General features: G+C 40.0%; 1 protein-coding gene across 2 annotated transcripts in view; it reads left to right on the top strand.

The window, feature by feature from the left end:
- Cow (Proteoglycan Cow) overlaps positions 1-23,841 on the top strand; it is a 110,023-nt gene that overhangs the window by 76,033 nt on the left and 10,149 nt on the right. For both annotated transcript variants that reach the window (XR_006882851.2, XM_046623473.1), the window contains exons 2-6: positions 3,961-4,018; positions 10,969-11,071; positions 12,339-12,473; positions 14,080-14,225; positions 21,972-22,129. Coding sequence is in view for 1 of the 2 variants with exons in the window: in XM_046623473.1 (XP_046479429.1) it covers positions 3,961-4,018; positions 10,969-11,071; positions 12,339-12,473; positions 14,080-14,225; positions 21,972-22,129 (600 nt within the window). In the remaining variant the exon portion in view is untranslated. The remainder of the gene's footprint in view (positions 1-3,960; positions 4,019-10,968; positions 11,072-12,338; positions 12,474-14,079; positions 14,226-21,971; positions 22,130-23,841) is intronic.

Here is a 23,841-nt window from a genome sequence, read left to right as displayed (position 1 = left end):
TCATCGGGTTTGTTATTTATGACGCAATTCCGATCCTTCGACATCCGTCCCTTTTATTGATTGGTTTCATATCATGTCATCAATTCTCGTTGAACGATATGTATGTTAAGTCAGCTGTGTTTGACAACTCTGTGGTAGATTAACTTTAATTTCATATTGTTCCACCTGTGATTGGTCTAATTTTACTGGCTAATTAATATACTATACTAAAAAACTGAACTTATTCGGACAACACATTCAGAAAATTTCTCTTAATATCTGAACACTGAGAATGTACTTCTATGAACTTTCAATTCGAGTACAAATTACTAAGCTCGGAATGCATTTGGCTTGCTGTAAAAAATTTGATTTGAATTAGAAAGTTGATAATATATAATAAATGTAAAAGAAAAATTTATCGCAAGCGTCACCTTACCGATATCTTAACGGCAATTTTCTAGTTTGATTGATATTCATCGAGATAGGAATAAAGGCTCAACTGTGATTTAGAGCATTCGCCAACCATACAAATGCCACTTTCAAAGTAAGTTTCCCTATTTTTCTTCGGCCAGATAACAAGTTTTATTGGGTTCGTCAGACATGCAAAATTTGTATTGGGATTTGCTGATAGTATATTGAAAATTCGGTGGACAAACGATGCCGTAGTAAGTGAAATCCGTACAGCTATCCCATTTTCAAATTTTCAAAATCTTCAAAACACTTCACCGGAAGCATCATGGAGATTCATCATCATAACTTCTGATTACTATGAACAATGCGTGAACATTCATGTTTCGTCAAAGGTTTTCAACTTTTCTGGAATGACGCACAGATATGCAAAACGAGCATGGGAACAAGAAATCTGTTACCGCTCGCATTTCATATTTCTGTCATACACATCTGTGCATTCTTCGAAAGAAGTTGGATGACATCGGTGAATTAATTGAATAGTCATGCGTTGCTTGTCGTAACCAAAAGTTAATTGGTGATGGATCTCCACCGAGCTTTCGCCTTTTGCAGTGAAAAAATTAAGAACTGCAGGAATTTTGCAATTGAAGACGTGAAACAGAAGTCTATGTTTGCATGGGCCATACCTGCCATTTGCGGGGTGCCTTCTCCACCAAAATTATCAGAATATTAGCAGTTAACTCCGATCCAAATTTTACATGTCCCACTATCGCGATACGGTTGTAAGTTGAGGGAAAAAAAATAGGGAACTCTACGTCCGAAATGATCTTTGTATGTGTGTTTGGCATCAAACTTGTGTTGCAATGAATATTGAAACATCCTATTTCAATTATGAACCGACCAAAGTTCATTCTTAAGCGCCGACGAAGGTTCGCGTAACTTACGTAATGCCGCATTTCGCTACACACACCTTTAACATCCTTATCTCTTATCATGCATGGTTGACTCGTCAATCAACGTGATCTGTGATTTTTCACCCTCTCCTGAATTCTTTTTAAAAACCTCAGCCTACCCACTGATATACCTTTGTGCCTAGAAGTCGTATAATTATGATAAGCTAGGTAAAAGTGAATTTCTCGGAATTAGAGAGAAAGAAAAATAATAATATTTGAGTCGTTCAAATTTATTGTGCTTTCCAAAGGTTTGAAATATCTTATATCACACAGGGTACGCGGAGCTCATAAAAATAAATTGAAACAGGACCCGCGGGATAGTAGTGGGTATTGATTTATTTTGCGTTATAGGTTTGTATTTTCCCCTTCGTTTTATCTTCAAACTCGAATCTTTCAGGTTATTTCACATAGACTATAAGAACGAGAACCATGCGCAGAGAGGATACATTTGCAATTTCCGCTCATGGGGTGACATATCCAAGAAGATTTCTTATTTATTTGCTTATCCCACTAGATGCTAATCTATAACCTAGAAATTTATTTTGCACAATTTTCACTCAACTTTATTCAATTTTTACAACTGTTCAGCACATTTTAATGACGTTTTTCTCGGATAGGTTAACGTTTTGAGATACAGGTTTCGCTTGTAGAGTGAAGCAAATGAGAATCTGCAACATTACGTAAATATAGGTAAATTAAAAAACGCTAAATATTACCAGCGTCCTATCTCGCTTGTGGATTGGCGTGCTTCAAGTAACACGCCATTTTCGATTTTTGTCGAACTATTGGATTTCACAGTTCTGAAGGAGTTCTATAGTTCCTCATCAATCCCAAAGATTATTCTAGTTCGGTAAGATTTTTGGAGAATTTTTAGACCTACTGAGAACATGCCTGTCTGAAAACTTCAACTTGCCTCTACGTCCGAAATTTTTTAATAAATTCTAACGACTCTTCCGATAGTTATACATACCCTGACACCACTTGACAATAGTTCTAGCAAAAAAAGTTTTTGAAATATTATAACAATTTTCAAGCCTACCAAGAGCATGCCACTCAAAAAGTCCGGTGGGCTTGGCACATGAAAGGATTTGGATAAAAAGCTTGAATGAATGTTAAGGTTTGCTCAGAATTCTATTGTTGAAAAAATTTTGTCAATAACATGCTAATTAAGTAAAATTTCTTCGATCGTATTTATCTAAGATATGATTTGATTTTGTAGTTTTTCACTCTGCCATTCACCAAATCTGGAAACTTTCATCGGAACCTAATGACATATGACCAAATTTTGCTACACTGTTTGAAAATGGAGATTTTATTAGAACAAGAGTCCAATTTCAAAAATGATTCTACGTTCTTATTCTCATGTTGGAGTAAGGTCCAAAATTCCGGAAGATCAAACACCCGAAATTGTTGAAGGAAAATGTGTAAACTTCCGAAATGTCTTAATTGCGAAATACCAAGATTCGAAGTTACAAAACTCGGCATATCAGAGTTCCGAAAAATAGATTTCGGGAGTTGCAAAGTTGCGCTAGCGTAATATTCAGAAAGACCGATATTCGGAACGACAAATAACTAAGCAAGTGAATCGAGTACCCGAATACACACAATTCCAATGGTGCAGAATGGGTGGAGATCAAGTTTCCGAAAGGCTAATTTATTATTGTATCGTAAAAGGAATAAAAATTGAAAACGCAATTATGTAGAAATAAATTCATACTAAAAAGCACTTTTAAGAATAAGCAAGATTACGAAGGGCATAATATCGATGTGATAACAATACCGCATACTGGAAAAGACAAGTGTTCAAGTTTCAGAGTCGTACTTGTTACGGAAATTCTCAGATGCGATTTTTATCATAGCGAAAAATCAAAAACTTGATACGTCAAAATACCGAATCTCATATATACAGAAGGAGCAAAAAGGCGAAAGCATGTAAGCTGCCAGCTATCAGTTTTAGTCAATAGATGGCGTTGGTGTCTACAAGCACTATACTAGTGGCAAGGCCCCCTGTTATTCGAAATTCTGGCCCATCGAGATTTTGGTCTTGAAAAATGATGCAACGGTTTTTATCCGAAATGCAATTCTGAAAATGATGAAAATCGTCAATACTTACTGGAAAGGAGGAACCCACAAAGGTTAAAAAATGCTGTTACGACTTTTTGGACGAAGTATGAAAATTGTAAAAACGAAGAAAGTTCCAAATATTTGCTGCGATATGGGCATAGGCGTTTCGATTTAGAAATTGATATTACGTGCCCTTCTGTTTAAGTGAAACTGTAAAATAGAAAAAACGGACAACATTTACTGCAAGAACAGTGTAACATCAGTTTTCAAATAATTCAACCCACGCCGTTATAGCAGCACCGTGGCAAACAACACTGTAATTTACGTTCTACTGGCAGAATGCTTTCAAGTTATTATCCTTTTGAACTCCAACATTAAAATTGCAGATGTAACCTTTTGGTAGCAAAGTCATCTTTGATCAAAAAACCGTTGGATGCCCCCTACTGGCCTCTAGCCCTTGATATGTATCGAATAAGTCATTTAGCTTGAGGACTATGCTTCCTCAGAGTTAACCTGCTCGCATATTCCTAATGATTGTATTTTCAATTTATTTCAGGAAGACACACGCACCATCAAAGTGGGCGATAGGAAGCGCTGGATACACGATCCGAACAGTAAGTAAAACGAGGATCCTTGATGCTCGTGCAATTTTAACCGTGCTATCTTAAAGTTCAAGTGAAAATGATTCAGATAGGTTTCTATTTGTACATCCCTATCAGATTAGCGGAAAAGTACAGTTATTCATCAACATTTAAAAATAAAAATAAAGACGATTCAACAAATACAGTAGCGCTCAAAAGTATTTCGACAAAGATAGTAATTGAGTTAATTACATGCAAGAATAAACTACAAAAATTAATAATATTATTTGTTGAAACAAATTCGATATTCTACATAATTGGTAAAAATTAATTATCGATTACTCGAAAATAAAGTTAAAATAAAGAAAAATAGGAAAAACGATTAATAAAAGTAATAACGAATTTTATATTATCCAAATACTTTTGAGCGCTACTGTACGTTTATCCGAATGTTAAGAGAATGCTGTAGTTAGTCGTTCGAATCATAGCATGACATTTTATATGAATTTTACAAATAGATTGGGAACTGCGATAAAAAATGCATTTAGTATGTGGTTTAAAAAGATTCATGCGGTTCGCGCTCCAACCTTACCCATCACTCACTACGCTTGCATATCATGACCCGCGGCTTGGAACATCAAATCGGTGGAATGCATTTGGAAAAATATTACGTTGTATTATAATTTCGCCCTAAGTTATAAGTTGATTATTTCACGTATGCTTAATTCCTACTTCCAGTTGTTATTGTTATCATGAGCATTATATATTCCATTTGGCTGCCAAGTCCTATCAATTTCATATTTTCGACTCGGCCATTTTCACTGATCACTCATTACAATGAGCTAATATTCTTTTGCAAAATTCAAAGTTTAAAAATTAAATTTTTGTCCACGGAATCGGGTCTCCTGACCCAGTGTGTGTCGTGCTAATTGTAAATCATCTTCCGGAGGACGAAGCACATAAGGCTTCGAACAAGCAAAGTCAGCAACACGAAGTTAAGCACAAATTTATTTATTTAAACAAAATTACTGTTACGATACAATATACATAATGTAACTGACTAGTCACAGTGCTAATCAAATTTTGCGGACACTGATTCAATTCGTTTTATTATATTTTGTTGCTACCGCAGCCTTAAGTTGAGACGAGAACGCGAACAGTAAATCGACAGTTCGACACCAAAACAAAGTCTGCTAATCCCCATCTGCTGTGGCTAATGGCTGAAGCTCGAACGTAGGAGTTAGTTCCGGTTGAACTCCGAAGGCAGACGGATACATTATCACGCTGCCAGTTCGTTAGTAGTGCGTGTGTGTGTACTTAAGTCTATGATAAGAACTCAATCACGTCAATACCACCCATAAGGAACGAAAATTCAACTGAGCTGCAAGCCTTGTGGGATCGAGTAGTGAAACGTAAGGAAGTTCTATTGACGCTGGGTCGATCAGCAGATTGTTGGGACGATTGGCTTCTCTTCTTCACGACCAAGGCTATGGATCTTATGATACTGTGGGATTGGAAAAATAGCTTGGGCGATGATGACGCCGTACCATTCTATGCCCAGCTCACCGCCTTCATAGAAGGACACGTGAGAGCCCTTCAGGCAATCGAACCCCCGCCAAGATCAGCAGGAATATCGTCCAAGCGCTCACATCCTCGAGACTCATCAACGTAGCCACGGAGGAGAACTAAGGAGTTGACCACCCCGGTCCACGACTCATGATGTCCAGCCTGCTAGGGCAGGCATTACGTTGCCTATTTCTTTTGCTTCAAATGACGAAGCTGCATCTAAAGGAGAGACGAGCGCGTGCCAAGAGGCTAGGTCTATACTTCAACTACTTCAGAACAGGGCATTTTAGAAGCCAGTGCATTTCCGAACACAGTCACTGAAAGTGCTCTCTCCACCATCACACTTTCGTTCACAAAGTGAAGGAAGGAAAGAATCGCTCTACCAACGGACTGAAAAGAGATGAGGGGCGGAGACACTCCGAGTCAGACACAACGCGATAACATCGAAGTCTGATGCTCCTCATTCATCTAAATGACAACACTGCTTCCTCGGTGATGACATCAATGGCGTTTAGCAGACCGCGATTCACTACTCGAGCCTTATTGGACGCTGCATTTGAGGCGAGTTTCATGACTCTCAGATCGGTCCAGAAGCTGGGGTGACTACAACCATGGCCAACGTAATGGTTAGCAGCTTCGTATGACATTCAACTGGAACCGCCAGGAAACAAACGATCCTAAGTCTGGTCACCATTGAGAACCGGTCACATGAAATTAGCATATCTATTTACGTGCTACGACAGCTCAGCCTGCTGACACTGACCCGTTCATGAGGAAACAAATGGGATCCCCTACAAGGACTGAGCAGCGCCAATCCACAATTCGGGCCACCAAGGAGGATTGATCTTCTACTGGAGGTAGGCATCTACGAGGATCTAAGCCTTGACGGCGTTCGGAAGTGGCCACTAGGCAACCCCGTCGCTCAGAAACCGGCCTTAGGATGGTTCGTCGTCAGGCTCATTCGACAAGCAAACCTTCAAGTCGGAGAAATATACTGCAGCAGCACTTCTGCTGCGGCAAGTCGTCAGCCGTGCAACACCATAATTCTGGGTCACCCCACAGTTGTCTTGTCTAACCAACGAGACTGTGAGCAGTTATACACTAAAAGTCACTGGCGGGATAGCTCGGAAAGATACGTGGTGCGATGCCTCATCCAGACACTAGAAAGTCTAAGGCTCCTGAGAGAACAGTGCGAACTGCTGAGCAATCGATGTGACACATCGAAGGTTGCATGCTACGGGTCGACAATCTGAGACGAGAGTACGAGCACTTTATGGAAGAGTACGAACGAATGGGCCACATGTAAAGGATCCCGAGCCTTGACGAGCGTTCCCCGATATCGACTAGGGCTATCTGCTACATTCCCCATCATTGGATCTGGCAGAGCACAGATAAGGGAAGCAAGTTGCATGTTGACTTCAACTCTTCGCGAAAGTCACCCGCTGGGGCTTCACTCAACGAGGTGCTTCATAGCGAGCCAGCTCAGCTAAATGATCTCTTAACGTTTATTATGAGGTGGCGATTCTACCAAATCGTCTTCTCCGCAGACTTTCAAATGATCTACCGACAAATTCTAGTCGATCAGAGGGATGTCGATCTGCAACGTATTATATGGAGAGAGCCGCAGACTGAGCAACTTGTCCACTGTCAAGTCCAGACCGTGACCTACGGGATGTCATGCGCTCCATATCTAATACTTACAACGCTGCGCCAGCTGGCTGTCGATAAAGGAGAGTGCGTCCTAGTTGTGGCTTGAATCCTCAACCAGGAAGAATACGTGGATAACATTCTTTCCGGAGCCGACAACCTGGGCGTAGCAAGGAAAAAGCGAGACGAACTAATTCGCATGCTTCAAGCAGGAGACTTTCATCTTCGTAATTAAGTTATAAACGTGAACTTGTTGCTTGAAAATTTACCGAAGCAGGACCCGCTGCACCGTCAATGGCATTAATTCCAGGACAGTCATCCAGTTCTGACTCTAGGAGTGACGTGGGATCCAGCCACAGGCAAGTTTCAATTCGAGGTCTCAATCGATAGAGAAGCTCTTCACCCTGCTAAGCGGCATGTCTTCGCTACGATTGCTCGTTTGTTCAACCCAGTCGGATGGCTGAGTTCAGTTACGATCACAGCAAAGATCTTGATGCAGGATATCTGAAGGGACAGACTCGATTGGGATGATCCGCTGCCGCCTGCCATAATGCGCAGGTGGTCCGCCTTCAGAGACGGTCTGCCAGCTGTCACGGTCATCAGATTCCGTGATGACTGAACACTTCCATTCAGCGAATTTGAGAATCACAGATTCGCGAACGCCAGCAAGGACGCATACGCTGCAATGATCTACATGAGATTCGCGTCAACAGGCATGGTAGGGCAATGCCACTTGCTGACTGCAAACACCCGTGCCTCGCCAGTAAAAACCATCACTATACCAAAATTGGAATTGTGCGCAGCAGCACTTCTCACCCGCATGCTGAAAAGAGTGAAGACTGACCTCGACTGTGCCCGCGTCAAGGTGCACGCTTGGATAGACTTGAGGATCGTTCTCGCGTAGACTGATTCTGACCCATCGCGTTGGGACGTGTTTGTGACGAACAGAGTCTCTGAGATTCAAGGGACCCTGCCAAAATCACAGCGCGATCAAGCGCCAACTCAGGAGAACCCCGCTGATGATTGCTTCACGTGGAACAGAACTCACAACCTTAAAAGCGGCCTCATCTTGGTGGCGTGATCATTCATGGTTGTTCAAGGATCCGAGTTGCTGCCCCATCACCGACCAGCCCCGATGAAGGAGCAGATGGTCTCGCACAGCAACATAAGGGAGGACGAAACATCTTACCATCGGATCAACATTGAGGTCATAATAGGGCAATCCTCCTCACTCACGCTCTTTCAGCGAGCGATAGCACGATGCCTTCGACTATACCACAGGTCCTATTAGGCATAATCGTGGACTCTGCCAATAACTGACACCCCCTGCTGAACTCTAAACAGCATACCTACCGTGTGTCAGGATGGCGCAAGGGCAACACTTGAATCGAGAGCATTCTAATTTCAAAGAGCTGGCAACTTCCGGGCAACAACAAATTTGCCAGCTTAAGTGCCTTTATAATATGCGTCTGGGATCCTCAGAGTTGAAGGGCGGCTACAGAACACACGTCTTCCTTACGCTGAGAAACATCCAATCATCCTGCTCGGACACTGTTACCTGTTACACCTGATCATCAACTGAGTTCATCGAACCATCCTGCATGGGGGTGCGTCACTAACATACGTCTGTGCGCTCCGCAAGACGTGGATCACTGGGGGAAAGTCCCAAGCAAAGCACCATGTCAGAACCTGCATATTCCGGTGTATTGAAGTCGAAACCCGAACATCTCACCAGATGATGGGAAATCTTCCTGCCAAGAGAGTAATAAACCCAACCACTTTCTGGGACAGGTCTCAACTAAACAGGTCCATTTAACGTAAAGACCGCCAAGGGGAAGGAACACCGAGCCATCAAAGAATACCTGGCGATCTTCGTCTGTCTATGCACCAAGGCTGTTGCACATGGAGGTGGTTGGCGATCTCATGACGACCACTTTTCTAACGACAGTAAGACGATTTGTCAGACGTTGAGGTGTACCCCGGAAAATCTGAAGCAACAATGTGATCACCGTCCATAGCGTGAACAACGAGCTGCGAGCAATGCTTCGGCAAGCAGAGGTGAAATGGGATCAGGTTGCGGTAACTCTAGTGAACGATGGAATCACGTGGAAAGTCATCCTCCTAGAAGCCCCTCATTTTGGCGGCCTGTGGGAAGAGGCAGTCAAATCTGCCAAGACAAACATGGAGCGGGTCATCGGCAAGCAATATCTTACCTACGAAGAACTCAGAATTCACGCTCCCTGGTGTCGCTTTCTGGTGAACTGGACGACCTACAAGTCTTGACCACCAGCCGTCTACTGATCAGCTCCACCCTGTCATTAATTCAAGGGGCAGTAGACCCCGAGAAACGGATCAACTACTTCCGGTACTGGCAACTTATTCAAGCTATGTGCGACCAGTTCTGGATGCGATGGGCATGGAAGTACTTAAACATGCTACAGCAACGGAGAAAGTGGACCCAACTTGAAGAAGGACGATTGGATTCCAATTATCGATCCAGCGTTGCTTCAGCGAGGATGGTGGCCTCTAGGAAGAGTACTTGAAGTCCACCCAGGACCTGGCGGCCTGGTCCGTACCGCGAACGTCTGCTTAGCCTTCGGGACGTACGGCAGACCCATCGTCAAGATATACCTGCTTCCTGTATCCGACGGAAAAAAGACCACCCAACCCGAGCAATCATTCCGAAAAGCTCAGATACGGTGACCAGAACCGGATGGCAGTGGCCACGGCCAAGAGCGGAATGCGGGCGTTTATCGTTCAATAACGAAGCGGGCGGGATTTTACCGCCATAGCCTTAAGCTGAGACAAGAACGGGAACGGTCAGTCGACAGTTGGAGACCAAAACAAAGTCTGCTAATCCCCATCTGCTGTGGCTGATGGTGAAGCTCAAGCGTAGGAGTGAGTTCCACTTGAACCTCGAAGGCAGTGTGTGTATGTACTTAAGTTCAGAAAAAAAGGACGATTCGTACCGCCAACTGAATATCATTACTTCATTCAATTTAACTAGTGCTGTTTACACCCTCACCGGCCAGGCCTTTTTCTTCCGTGCTGAAGAAATATAATGAATGAAATTAATTTTCTTGTGATTCATAGTCATAACTCAGTAAGCATATAAGAATTAGTTGTAATTTTAGACTAGTTCAAATTGGTTTAATGAACTGCGGAGTTCTTAATAAAGCTAGACGTATAGCTAATAGTCTTGCAAAGCCGAAATTTATTGTTATATGTAAAGGTTAACCTTAGTTTGAAAATCTATAATGCCTTCGAACAAATCAGATTTTGCGATAAAATCATCTTAGGATAACCTTGATTTTATTCAAAAACACTTCTCCGTATGCCAAAGTTGTCAATGTACAATACAAAAAGTATTGAAATACCGTAAAAGCACCTCTGGTGCAAAAACCTTGCGCGAAGTACATTAAACTGGAACTTACTAACAAAAATTCACTTTGCAGCTTAGAATCCACAAAAATGTCAGTGTACATTGAAATAAATTCTAGCAATAATACCACTACCTGTAAAAAGTATTGGAATAAAATTCCTGACTCCCAAATTCATAACTTTTTTGCAAAAATAAGAAATTAACATGAAAAATATAGAATTAGTGACGAAATGGAAAATTCGCAATTAGTTGTACTAAATTGTTACATCCACAGTCGGTTACTTAACCGGCTGTGCAATTTGGCCATTTCCTCTGAGTAGAAAGAAAATTACGTAGCATGCCTTGTTAAATTTTTTTTCGTTTGAGTACTATTCATTCTTTATTGCAGGTGATCTTTGCCGTCCGCTGAATTGCAAGAAGAAGGAACTCTGCTTGCTCGAGGACACTTTCACGGCAGTTTGTGTCTCCAGGAAAGAATTGCAAAAGTCCGGGTAAGTATCTTTTGCTACTCACATACCGACATAGTGGAAAGAATCCTTGAAGGCTAACCACTTAATTGTCAAGGCGTCATAGCGGCGTCAAGCGCGCCTGAGCCGAACTGCCAAAAATCACGGAATGGCATCATAAAGTAATATAATGTTTTTAGCGTCTTAGGTGAATAGTTACTTTTGAAAGCATGTGTTCTAAGTATTTTTGAGGTCAAGGAATCTGATTATGACTACGAAAGGTAATTTTTTTTTATGCATTCATATAGTTTTGAGCCCTCGAAGTTGACGAATTTTTTAATAATTTTCTCCAATGGTGTCACAGAACAAACTATCATCTTCTTTCTTCGGGATGAATTTTCCTTTTGAAAAACATTAAAAATAATGTTTTGAATCCAAATACGTAATTCAAGATTTACCGAATCAATGTGTTTTATTATACAGTATAACTATAGCTTATATTAGAAAAATTAGTCGTCGTAAGAAGTACCCACATCCAGAGCCAAAACTTCGACTGATACAACATGTTTTTTGGTTTGACCTCCATATCCAAGCATTTTTTCCATATCGAGGTCAAAAACTCTTCCTCAAATAATGCTCCATGCCTTGTGCACATGTCAGTGCCCCCCTCCATATGAGGCTGAAGTTTGTAATCTTATTGTCGCAATGCATGTTTGGAAGAAGTAGTTATTTTTGCAACTTTCGCATTATTTGAAATTTAGTCAACTGTTAATACAGTATCTATAAACTCAGATTTTTTAAATTCAACTTTTTCGGGTATTCTAAAGGTGCAAAATAGTGATTTTTGTTACAACGTTTCGATATATTAACGTTACTAACTTCAGTCTCGTTCCTCGCCGAGCTTAGCCGAGCTTGTAAGACTATCGCCAGAGTATCACGGTTACGGTAGACCGGTAGCTCATTTCAAAATGAAATATGCCAAGAAAATAAAAATTACGTGTGGGGACATCAAAATATAGCGAGCATCTTTGAGGTATTACTGAGCATTTAGTAATATCAAATCTGCGAGCATTCTTCTCTTTAATTCTTACTGTACTCAAAACTCTTGATGAAAATACGAAGGTAAATCCAACCATATTTTTATTCTTCATGAAATGACCATCACGTGTTATACGGCGATGTGTTCCGTTCAGTTTGGGACTAAATATCTCTAGATTTATCTTGAATGCTATACATTTTATAATTTTATGTTAAATAAGACTAAATTCTCAACAACTTGTTATGACCATCGATATTATGTTTCAACTTGCAGAGACATTGTTATATCCAAATCGCGTGCTGTTCAAGAACAGAAAGACCGAGCTGAGACTGCCGATGACTTGGAAAAAGACGACGTGTTTTACGATGCGGAAGATGATGCTGATGACGAAGATCAAGATGAGTCCAAGTGAGTGATCATGCCTAAGTTTTGACCCGCCGGTCTTCTTTTTGTTGAGTTGAAGCATTGAAAAGCCGTGTTTAGGAAAATCTTTTTATTTACTCATGCATGCAAAATCCTCGTTTGCCCACCGTTTACAGACGTCCAAAATGGCCGATTGCCGCACTGTGCGCGAAGACGGTGCGCAACATCCTTTAACCAGTGCGCAAAATAAATTCACTAGTAAGCAAAATGTTACCACTGGTGTGCAAAGTACTTTGCGCACTGCTGTCATTACTAGTGCCATCTAGCGTTCACAAGCGGTTTGGTTTGCGGACTGCTGTCATTGCGAGTATACCGAGTTGTAGAGGTTAGATCAGCCGTTGCGAGTAATTTACGAATGAATTCCACAGATCTCGGATTGTGCATTACATTCATAAAGAAAAATAGTGCGCAAAACGCTCGTTAGGCCTCATGTATCGAAATATACTATTTCTGTACGAGAAACCCAGCATCACGCCCTTTTTAAGAGTCAATCAACAACCATACCCGTTACGTATATAAGCAGTCTGAGTTGGCTAATTTTGCAGAAATTGATAAAGCTTGTGGCATTTACATTATTCCACAAAATTTACATTATTCGACAAAAATTGTGACCGAATACCAGTCTGCTCGGCTACTTGAGAAGGTGCCCTGGTTGAAACTATCGGCCGTGAAATTTTTTTCACATATCTTTGAAATGACGCATTTACATTGTTTTTCCCAGCAGTCTTGGATCTTTGTTGATGATTAGTTTTCGATAATAGTATAAAATGAATCGAAGTCGACGAAACTTTACATTGTGTGAATCGTAAAATGTGGGCGTGTCACTTATGTCGATTAAAATCTGAACCTAAACCCGTTTCATCCAATAAAGAGCATAAGAGCATGGTTATACATGTAATTCCAAACAGATAGACCCTAAAAAAATGTATGTTTTACGCTGAGGTGAAGAAACGGCATACTTTCTACGAAATTGTGACAATTGTCGATTGTTAACAATGCCAACGCGATATCACCTTGCCGCAAACGTTATCAACCGCCCTAAAACTCTGATTATCATAATTCGTGATTGACAATTGCCAATAATCACAGTTTCGTAGAAAGCATGCCGTTTCTTCATTTCAGGGTAAAACACGCTTGTTTTTGGGGCCTATCTGTTCTGAATTGCATGCAGAATCGCGCTCCTAAGCCCTACGTAAGTGACACTTCCGTCAGTAATACTGAACTTCCATTTTCAGACTTCAAAGAGAAGAACGCGCATGTAAAAACGAACGATCGGAAACATTTTTTTATCATATTTGACTAGCAGAAAATCTGGTTGTACGCATTTTGACAAAAAAACAGTCTACCTTTGAATTTGGTGTCGACTGTATCGGATCTTCATTCCGAATATTTAAACTCATGCATGAATCTTCATGTCAAACCATTTATATTGTTATGATAGTGTCCGTCTCTTCGTAACTGTAATTTCGAGAATATATATATAATATAATAATATATATAATATAATAATCACTCGAGATTTGTCATATTATTTTCCATCGATCTGAATATTTTAGAATTTATGCTAAAATAAAGATTTCTTTGTTTTCAGATGCCGAGAATGTCCTGTAATAAAACCCACATTTCTGTGTGGATCAGATAATAGAACGTACAGTTCACCATGTCGATTAGAGTATCATAACTGCATTCATCATACTTCTATTCACATTGGCTGCAAAGGATTCTGCCCATGCAAAGGTAGGTTCCCTATTCTTTTCAAATAGCAATTTGGTGACACATAAACTTGAATCACTGTATATGGTAAAACAGAATTCTGATTACATTACCAAAATTGGGTCTCAAGATATTATGCTTATGGTATTATTTTCTGTGACAAACACTGCCACATTTTCATGAAACTGACCTATTGCATGATAATTTACATAGATAATTTATTTTTTACCTTTTGTACTCATGTCGTCACGGATTCTGAAACAGATAATTTCTCTTTAACCGATAAGATAGTCAATGGAGTCAGCCCGCAGAGCCACCGCTGGCCAGCCGCAAACCCATTTCAGTTTTGTATTGTTGGGTTCTATTGTGCTTACATAGATTGAGCCTGGTTCGCAGCCGGCTTGCGCGATGGCGGTGGCGCTGTGGACTAACTCCGTTACCAACGTAATCGACTAGAAAAAAACAACCTATTTCAGAATCCGTCTCCATATGTTTATGATTCAGAAGTGTCAGAAATCTTCACTGAAAGCCGCGGAGTTACTTGAGTATTTTCACGCTCATAAACTGTCTACGTGTACGAATTCCTTAGTCGGTATCCGAGATTGTCTTAAGCATACCAGTGCGTCATTATCTGTTCCAACTGAAAAATGTATTTCAACTTGTTTGGTTTATATTATCCGAGGTTCTCGATGATTCGATCTGAATTGGCTTCATATTAGCTCGGATAATTAAGGTTCTACTGCAATTAGTTTAATTAGCTATTGTTAAAGTGGTACGGCTGAAAAGCCAAATCACGTCTACCGTGGATGACCGATATCATTATTGCGGGTCAGCAGGCACGGCTTGGAGATCGTTTGATGGTCGAAATCCTCGTTCGTTACATAGCGACACTAGAGTACCGTCTGGTTTAGCGTGTAAGTCCTGTACTCATTTCCGTTTTTCTGGAGCTCGCAGGATCTCCTTGACAAGGATTAACAAGTAAAGCTACTTTACAGTGACTCGCAGATTACCTGAAAAATTAGCATACTCGAAGAGAAAAAAAAATATTCGACTTACTTTTTTATACCGCTAATAGTTCAGTTTTAAGGTTTAAAACCACACCATGTCAAGTATAATTCATTTACCTTAGCACCTTCAACCGGAGTCTATCAAATACCACGAATTGATGCATTTTTTCAATCATTACAACTATAGTGTGTTCTACTTCTGTCTGAATTTAATGGTCTGTTCTCAATACCAGTTCTCAATACGCCGAATATCTTTGACTACATGGCATGCTAGGTTTAAGCAAAACCAGTGCGCCACACTAGGGTGGCTTTAATTGTAAGTCGTCTGATGGGATGCCGTGTATTTCTATGATCCACTTGACCCGTTACTGGTAATGGTATACTTGTACCAAAATAAGTAACGTAAATTAGATACATCATAATTGCCTACCGTAATAGCGACATGTGCGAGACTACGCACCCATAGTAACATGTCGAGATGAGCGTCATCACTTCAAAGGGCCCGACTAGACTTTCCTACATCGGTTACAACCGGGTGAAACTGGTATGGCTCCGACGTAGTTCTCATCTGCCAGCCACGTGCAGTCTTGAAAACCCATATATTAACGGCATTAGCGTTCATCTCAAGATTACAGGAAATCAGCGCGGTTGAACCGGTTAACTGGTATTGTATGATAGGTCTATGTACGAAGTTGAATAACTATCTCAATTTGCTACCAATTACCATAAAAATTGGTATACAACCATTTTTTGGGATGCTCTCTCTGAATATACTATCGGAATAGTGGAAGATCGTTTAAAAAGATAGAAAATAATAACGAGCCAAGCACGGACCCGTGCAGTACGCTTGAGCCCAGGAAAAAACAAATTCATCCATCCTCGAACGGCCTGTTGATGACCGCATAAATATGAATGGAACCGCTCAAGAACAGAGGCACAACAGCCAAGATTCTTCAACTCGCACAGTATTTTTGCACGAGAAACGGTGTCAAAGGCCATGCGAAAATCAAAAAAACCTATAAGAGTGACCACACGAGAATCCATGACTTAATTGACATCACCAGTTATTGTAGTTTGAGCAGAGCTGATTGCATACCGTGTGCACGCCGAAAACCCGCCTGCGACGGATCTAGTAATTCGTGCGCTTTCAGATAGGCTGTGAATTGATAATGCCGTATCTTTTTCAGACCCTTGAAAAGTAAGCACAGTATAGAAATCGGACGGAAATCATTCAATGAGTTAGGGTTTAGTTCTATTGATGGATTGTAGCAAAGATTTCTTCCATAACAGCGGAAAAACAGAATTAGTGAGTAAATAATTACAAATTTCCACTACGAATGGAAACAGTGATGTATTGAAAATAAAAACGCTCACAGTTGAACTCAGAGTCAAAGCCATTACAGTCAACAAGGGAGATCCGAAGTAGTGGTCTATGCAAAGTAGCCGTTACGCGATTAGGCATCAGATCCGCAGGATGCACAACCTGACGCTGCTTACACAAACCAAGATGTCTAAATTCACACTACAAGGATTTGGGCGTAGTGAGCTCAAAAAAGATACGTTCAGAATATGCGGATTTAGCAGCCCGAATTAGCGATTGGATGCAATTGCTGAGGGCTTGATATGAATCATACAGCACCAAGCACGGAGCCTTCTTAAATGCTTTGGAGTTATCATTACGGTCCCTCATGAGAAGCCGAATATCGTCAGTTAGCTGAGTGGCAGGAGTAGGCTTTGTGTGACATGTTCTAGTCAGAGCGTACTTATTCAAGATGCCAAGCAAACGCGTATTAATCAAGGCAAGCTTATTGTCGATTCCAACGGACCTATAGAACATACAGGTCTAGTCGCGGTTTGACAAATCCTGGTGAAGGACCACCGCATCGACGTTCTTGATGTATCAATATCTGAACGACCTAGCGTCAGGACGAGATATCTTAAGCCTGTGGTCAAAATAAATTAATTTATGCCCATATAGAAACGGGACTCCCGATTGCCCTTGGGATACAGTCTTTTCACTATCGTCAACCACGCAAAGGTTCAGCAACGTATGATAGTGCTCAGTGTGATGCGTAGATGCAAACGAAACGATGTAAAAATTATTACACTCTAAGAATTGTAGCAACTGCTTACGGTCCGAGGAGTGCGACAAGAGATCCGCATTGAAATCACGAACAATAACAAGGTTGTTGTAAGCTTGTGTCAGTTCACAAAACGCATCCACGACCTCGTTTAAAACCCAATTTTAGGGGAACGGTATACAACAGTAAACAGTAACTTATTGTTAGAGGAACTTGGAACAGCAATCTCCAATATTATGAATTCTGGCTCGTGGTAGTACTGGTCAGGAGAGGTTAAGATCACTCAAGCATTTAGATTAGAATGCACGTATACGGCTATTCCGCCATCGCTCTTGCCAAATCTATCCTGGAGGAAGAGTGCGTAGTCAGGTATCTCGGTAGGGTCATCGGAAACATAATTTTTGAGGAACGACTCGAAAACGGCAATTATATTATAATAATTGTCTCTAAAGTAGCTAATAAACTCATCAAAACAAGCGACCAGAGATTGGACGTTAGCATGATAGATTTTTAAGTAACCGTAACAGCGGATTAGATGATTCAGAACAATCAGTACCTGGAGTAGCAAGCAGAAGCTCACACGATAAGAGTGGATGGCGACTGTTCCCATGCTAGAGTCAAACACTAGTAAGGGGCTACTCAGGTTGATCAGCCGGGAGGTCATCCAAAGAGTATATCCGTAAAGGCTTAGCTCCAGTATCTTCTTCAGGAAAACTGCGTCACGCCTGGCCCAAACGTATTTAAAGCCGTGCCGCTTAGCGTAGCCATGCACCTCGGACAGGAGATTCCGCTCAAAAGTGGAAAGGGTTTGATGTATGTGAACATGAGTCTCAGGGAGAGAGTAATCAATCGATTTTGCTAATAACACTCTCATGGCTGTTTGCTAACCATAGATTGCTCATTACGGAGATGATAAACGGAACGATTAGTGGGTGTAGCTCATCACCACTAGCAAGAATAGAGAGAAAGATACATACAAGAGGTGAAGCAGGCCAGAACACAAGAGCAAGTGTGGGAACTAATAAACAGGAAAAAGAATGAGCGGGGAAATAAAATCCGGGAAATGAAAGAGTACTTCATGGAACTTTTTGATTGGAACTCAAGAAAAACGGTACTAGCAAGAGCGGAAGGAGAGGAAATCGTACCCGCAATAAAAAACCTGCAGGAAAGACAGCAGCAGGACCAAGTGATATACCAATACGGTTTAAAACATTTTAAACAATAAATATTATAAGCTTTTATGCAATATTATAAGCTACTGTGCAAGTTGGCAATGTCGATTATTGAGTTACTATCTAAAGCCCAACATGGCGAACTCAGAACAGTCGTAAAATGCATGTTGGGGCATCTCTACTGCGAGTGTGTCTTGAAACAGACCGTTCCAAGCAACGCTGTTACCACCTGTGTCGACACATACGCAACTTCAGGTCTGCAGTATTCGTCTGTATTCTCGGTTCAGGTGAAAACTGTACATGTGATGGCACGGGCGGTGACTTTGTGGCTTGGAAGGATCTGTGCCAAGAGATACTCATGGTACATAGTTCAGAGACGGCCTCACGTTCGGTGATGGTAATTATCGACGTCTCAATTATTACATTCCTTACTTGATTCTATGTTTACCAAAATCAATCTATAAAGTGATTTCTATAACTGGACCAGCCTCAGTTATTAAAGAGATGTCAACGTGATAAGATTCGTGTCCGCAAGTTCGCAGTAGGAGAAAAGGGGTTAGGCGTATGCTTCAAGATCTGAACTCTGCTGATTATTCGTATATCGACGGTAAATAACAATGTGATTTTTGTTTTTCACATCAGATTTCTGATGCATTTACAATAATATTTTTGTAAAAGTAGACTTTATTGTTCAATTTGTTATTTTCAGTATACTCTTTTGGTAAACTCTTACAGATAGCAGAAAGTTATGTTCAAGTGTTTTCAAGGTCTTGCTGAGCCGTGCAAAATCGTTTCGCGAGTGCCTCGGCGGGAATCACGCGCTAAGCGCACAGCAGCGACGCCCCTAGTTTACTGTAATGGCTTCGTGAGTGGTAGGCGATTTCTGACAAGTGTGAAGTTGGTGGCCCGAGCCAAAGGCAAGAGCTGTAATCATATGTCTCAGATATCGCCCCATTCGCGTATCTGACACACAGTATTTTTTCAAACACTTAAGGAGGAAAGTTTGGTTTGAGAAGCACCGACGATGCCACGGCCATCGCATAAAATTCGAGATAAGTAACTTACGCGCAATGGCACAGTGCGTAAAGTTGAGTTATTCGTAAGTTCGTATGCGCCAAAGAAATCCCTGGTGTGTAAAATCGAGCATTTCGTTTGTACACTTACAATGCTTTACCGCACTGTTCGCTAATAGGGCACGTTACGCACGCTCTACAGGCTTCAAAAATGAAACTTTTCAAGAAAAATCAAATTAAATATAAATTTCAAAAATGTAAACCTACATTTTATACGTTTTTTTCACTTTCCAATTACTTGTTTCGCCTGTAGCTTAAACCAAATGCTTGCCCATTTTCACCTTGGTTTCAAAATTTTCTTTTTTATCAAAGAAATGATCCAAAAAATTTGAAGCCAAGCTATTGGGATTATTCATTAGCAACTAGTAGTGCTTCGTCCGGGAAGGTCAATGAAGGATATTTTTTTTTGGATTGATAGCTTCAGAGTTTCGGCTGGGCCCAGCCAGCCATCTTCAGGCTACAATTTGTCATAGAAAGAAACAAGAATGAAACAACCATTTTCATTAGATAGTACCGAGTGCTAGCTATGCATTCGAAAATTGGATTTCCGTGTTTTGGGAGCAGTAAAAATCAAGGTTGTCGTCCAAAAAATTTAAGATCCAGCGAAAGATGTTTTTTTTTTTATACTCTCTACACCATATTTAAAGATAAAAAAATCACCGATGGTGAGGGTCATACATAGGTTGGTCTGGTGTAAAATGCTTCATATAATATTCTCTGTTCTGCTCGGTGACATGTCTTGGATCCGTGTTGCGTCTGTTCTTCTGTCTAAACTTCATCTGCTTACGGGTGTGTAAATTTCATAGCAATTTTGTGATAAAATGTAGTGCGTGAGGAGGGCTTTTAATACTGTTTCATCGCTGGCAAATCTGATCTATTTTGCGTCCCACAGTTTCGGTTTAGTGCAACTTTCGCTCAGCCTACACCTGTTAGGGAGGTTCGATATTGAAATGAATTACTTTTTTCTTTAATGATTTCGTATTTGATGAAATGTAATTATGCGAAAATCTCAATTATATTGATCCGACGGTTTTCTATAAAATAAAAATTAAATTTACACAAGTTCTTATGGGAAAAGTAGTAAAATTACAGTGAATCGTGTCCAACTTTTACAAAAAAAGTTACACATACAAAACGAGCATTGGAATAGATAGATTGAATTTTCAAAAATCCTTACATAAAAGAAAAATAGACATTTGCCGTTGCATTCTTCAAATAAATGAATTTAAATAAGGCAAAACATGCATTCTCTCAATGCGGGTCAAGCGACGCGTCAACATTTTACCATTGACACCATATATAGATATATAAATAAGAGTACGCCGCACATTGTGTCTAATTTGAATACATGTTAAAATTACTGAAATATAATACTGGAACGCTCACTGCGGTGGTGTGGTTTCCGGAAAGAGAGATAGCTCGGAGGTGAAGTGCTGCCCCTTTCTAATAGCTACTACGCATGCGTGGGACAGTCTAAGAAAATATGTAAAGTCACTGATTTGCAAAAGAAGAAGCATGCGACAGGGGCACTGATCTCTGGTGTACAAGCTTTTGCAAAGACTCTATCGGTGCAAGAGAGACAGCACTTCACCTCCGAGCTATCTTTCTGCGGAAAGCCATCCGTGTACCGAGCCTTGTAGTGAAGGTTCCAGTATTATTACATTTCAGTGCTCAACATGCATGTACATGTTAAATAAATTAATAAAGAAATCACTTGTTTCAATGCTTATTCTTAACTTTTTATCTAATAAACCTGTGTCAATTCGTACTTGAACATAGCGACATTTCAATATCTTGGGTCGGTGACTGACTATGTTCCTTCACGGGCGCTTAACGATCATCTAATCAGCTCCTCGCTGATATAAGTATCATTCTGTACATTTACGATACGCCGTTCCAATACTAATAAGCCTGATGATGCTTCTGTTACTGAAAAACAATCAGCTCCGCTAATGTGCAAAGACTGTTGGAAGTCAGTCAAATCGCCTACCCAGTGCAGAAATTGTGGTAGCACTTATCACCCCATTTGCAATCAGTTGATAAAAGTTGTCAATTCAAGTGGGTCGTATACTGTTAGTTCTGAATGAGATATAAGTTAGTGCAATAGAGAACCGTGTACTGGATACACCTGTTTCGCAAATTTGAAATCAATCGCACGATTAGGTTTTAAATTGGCATGACTGCCAGTTGGGGAAATATATGGTACTGTGAAAAGCTCATTCAAAGTTTTCGTCTTGTTATTGGAATTGAAAGCATGAGTGAAAAGTAAAATGCTGATCGAATTGGTGTGAAAATGGTTACTAAGTGGTTTCCGAGGTCACTAATTCAGAATTTGATACTGTAGGACGATGAAAAAAAATGATATTTCCGAAGTTCTAAACTAGGATACTTCTTTAAGAATTCATAATTGCATAATTTTATTTTTACCGTTTTTCAGAATCTGAACTACGAATGCACAAGAAGAAAATGCAAATGCAGCGGCAAAACTCATTCCTCGGCAAACTCGGTCGTAATCGTGATATCACCCTAACCCCACGAGACTTCAACTACGATAATCATCACTATCAATATCTTAAATATACCAAACACGCTAAGGTCAGTAATTTTTTAAGCTAATATTTTTAGAATCCTTGTTTAATCCATTGGAAATTCAGAACAAAAGTTTCACCCATCAGATGTTTTTGTTTTTTGAGAGATAGGTTCTCAACAATGCCAACACCTATTTCGAAAAAAAATATATTGAAGACTGTTCTTCCATTTGAGTATATTTTCTAGTGGAAAAAATGCAGCTAAAGTATTTGAGAAAATATTATAGTAATTTTCGTTCTCATTTCTAATTTTGTAAACCATTTGACATCTTTTTTTCTGACAAAATATTCGTGCTTTTAGAATAGTCCCAAATGTCATAAAAAAGATAGGTAAGCTCGGCACCGAATAATGCAAAGTTGTATACTTGAAAAATATTACACGTCCATTGCACTGTAATGAACTTCTGTTTTACATGCAAACTTATTATCAAATACACATAGAATGGAGTGGTTGTGAATCTTTTTCTCCTTTGCGCTCTGAGAGGACTCGCAAGTAAAATTATAGCCCTACATGCTATAAAGCTACTGACTTTTTGTGTATGGTTTTGGATAAGAAATGATGTCCCATGTCGACGAATAATTTCGAAAAAATCTTCGCTATTTTTGAAATTGATAGTTTTGAATGGAGAAGAATATCGCAAAATCTATACGTGAAGTTGTTCGAAACAGTCAACAGGACGTTTGAAAAAATTGACTTATCTTGATATCAAGTATTGAAGGAGAAGATACATTTTTAAGTAAATAAAAACCACTTAAGGGCCGTTTTTCGTCCTGGCAAGCTCCTCAATTTCATGTTTTATGACTTCTACTGACTTCTATGAGACATAGATCTAGAAATAGCGGAAGTAGCAGGAGTGAGACGGGAAAGTCAAAGCAAATTTTGTAGTAATGGGGTTTGTATATTTACATAAATTGCCAAACTTTTTTGGACTTTACTTCCGCTACTTATAGATCTATATCTTATGACAATATAATTATTCATTTTCTGTGTCGTTAAACACGGATCATCAGTTACGACTACAGCTATGAGCTATAAAGAAATCCGGACGTATGAATACCATTTACCTCACTGATTTTCTTTCAAATTACCTGAAATTACCCAAAATGGCAGTGCTAGAAAATGATCGTGCAGCTGATCCGTTTAGAATTTCAAAATTTAATATCTCAACTTTCCTTTCACCGATTATGTGCATTTTCAGTTTGAATTGAAGCTTTTCCAACCCTTAAAAATTGACGATGACAATTGCAGACGATTGATGGATAGTTCTTGTCGCGGTGAAGAATTCTCGGTAGCGCATCTTACCTTACTGTACTTCGCAGGTCTCACTATTCCGGCAGTTGCTTAACAAATACTTTTTTTCGCAAGAATGGAACATTTAATTATTTTTTACCAGCCCTGATATATTTTATAGTACCGTTATTATTATAATGGAATAGAAAGGTTTTCAATTATTCGGCATGTCTCGAAGTTATCTATAATTCCATCTAGTCTGCTTAAATGAATGGTTACCGGAAAACAGATCAGTGTAGCAATTAAGATTGCATTTTTATCACGGACATTTTAATACGTCTTCAGATTAAACATGACATTTCGATATGTTAGAAATATTTAATTGAAAAAGCGGACTGCATCAAAATGTTACTGTTACTGTAGCAAGTTATAAGCAACGTCGCAGAAACAGCGTATCTGAAATGCTTCGAACCTTGTGAATTTATGTT

Source organism: Neodiprion pinetum, chromosome 4 (genome assembly GCF_021155775.2).
Source record: "Neodiprion pinetum isolate iyNeoPine1 chromosome 4, iyNeoPine1.2, whole genome shotgun sequence".
In the NCBI taxonomy this organism is placed as follows: domain Eukaryota; kingdom Metazoa; phylum Arthropoda; class Insecta; order Hymenoptera; family Diprionidae; genus Neodiprion; species Neodiprion pinetum.
The sequence above is the reverse complement of the archived record's forward strand: the minus strand, read 5'-3'. Positions and strand labels throughout refer to the sequence as shown.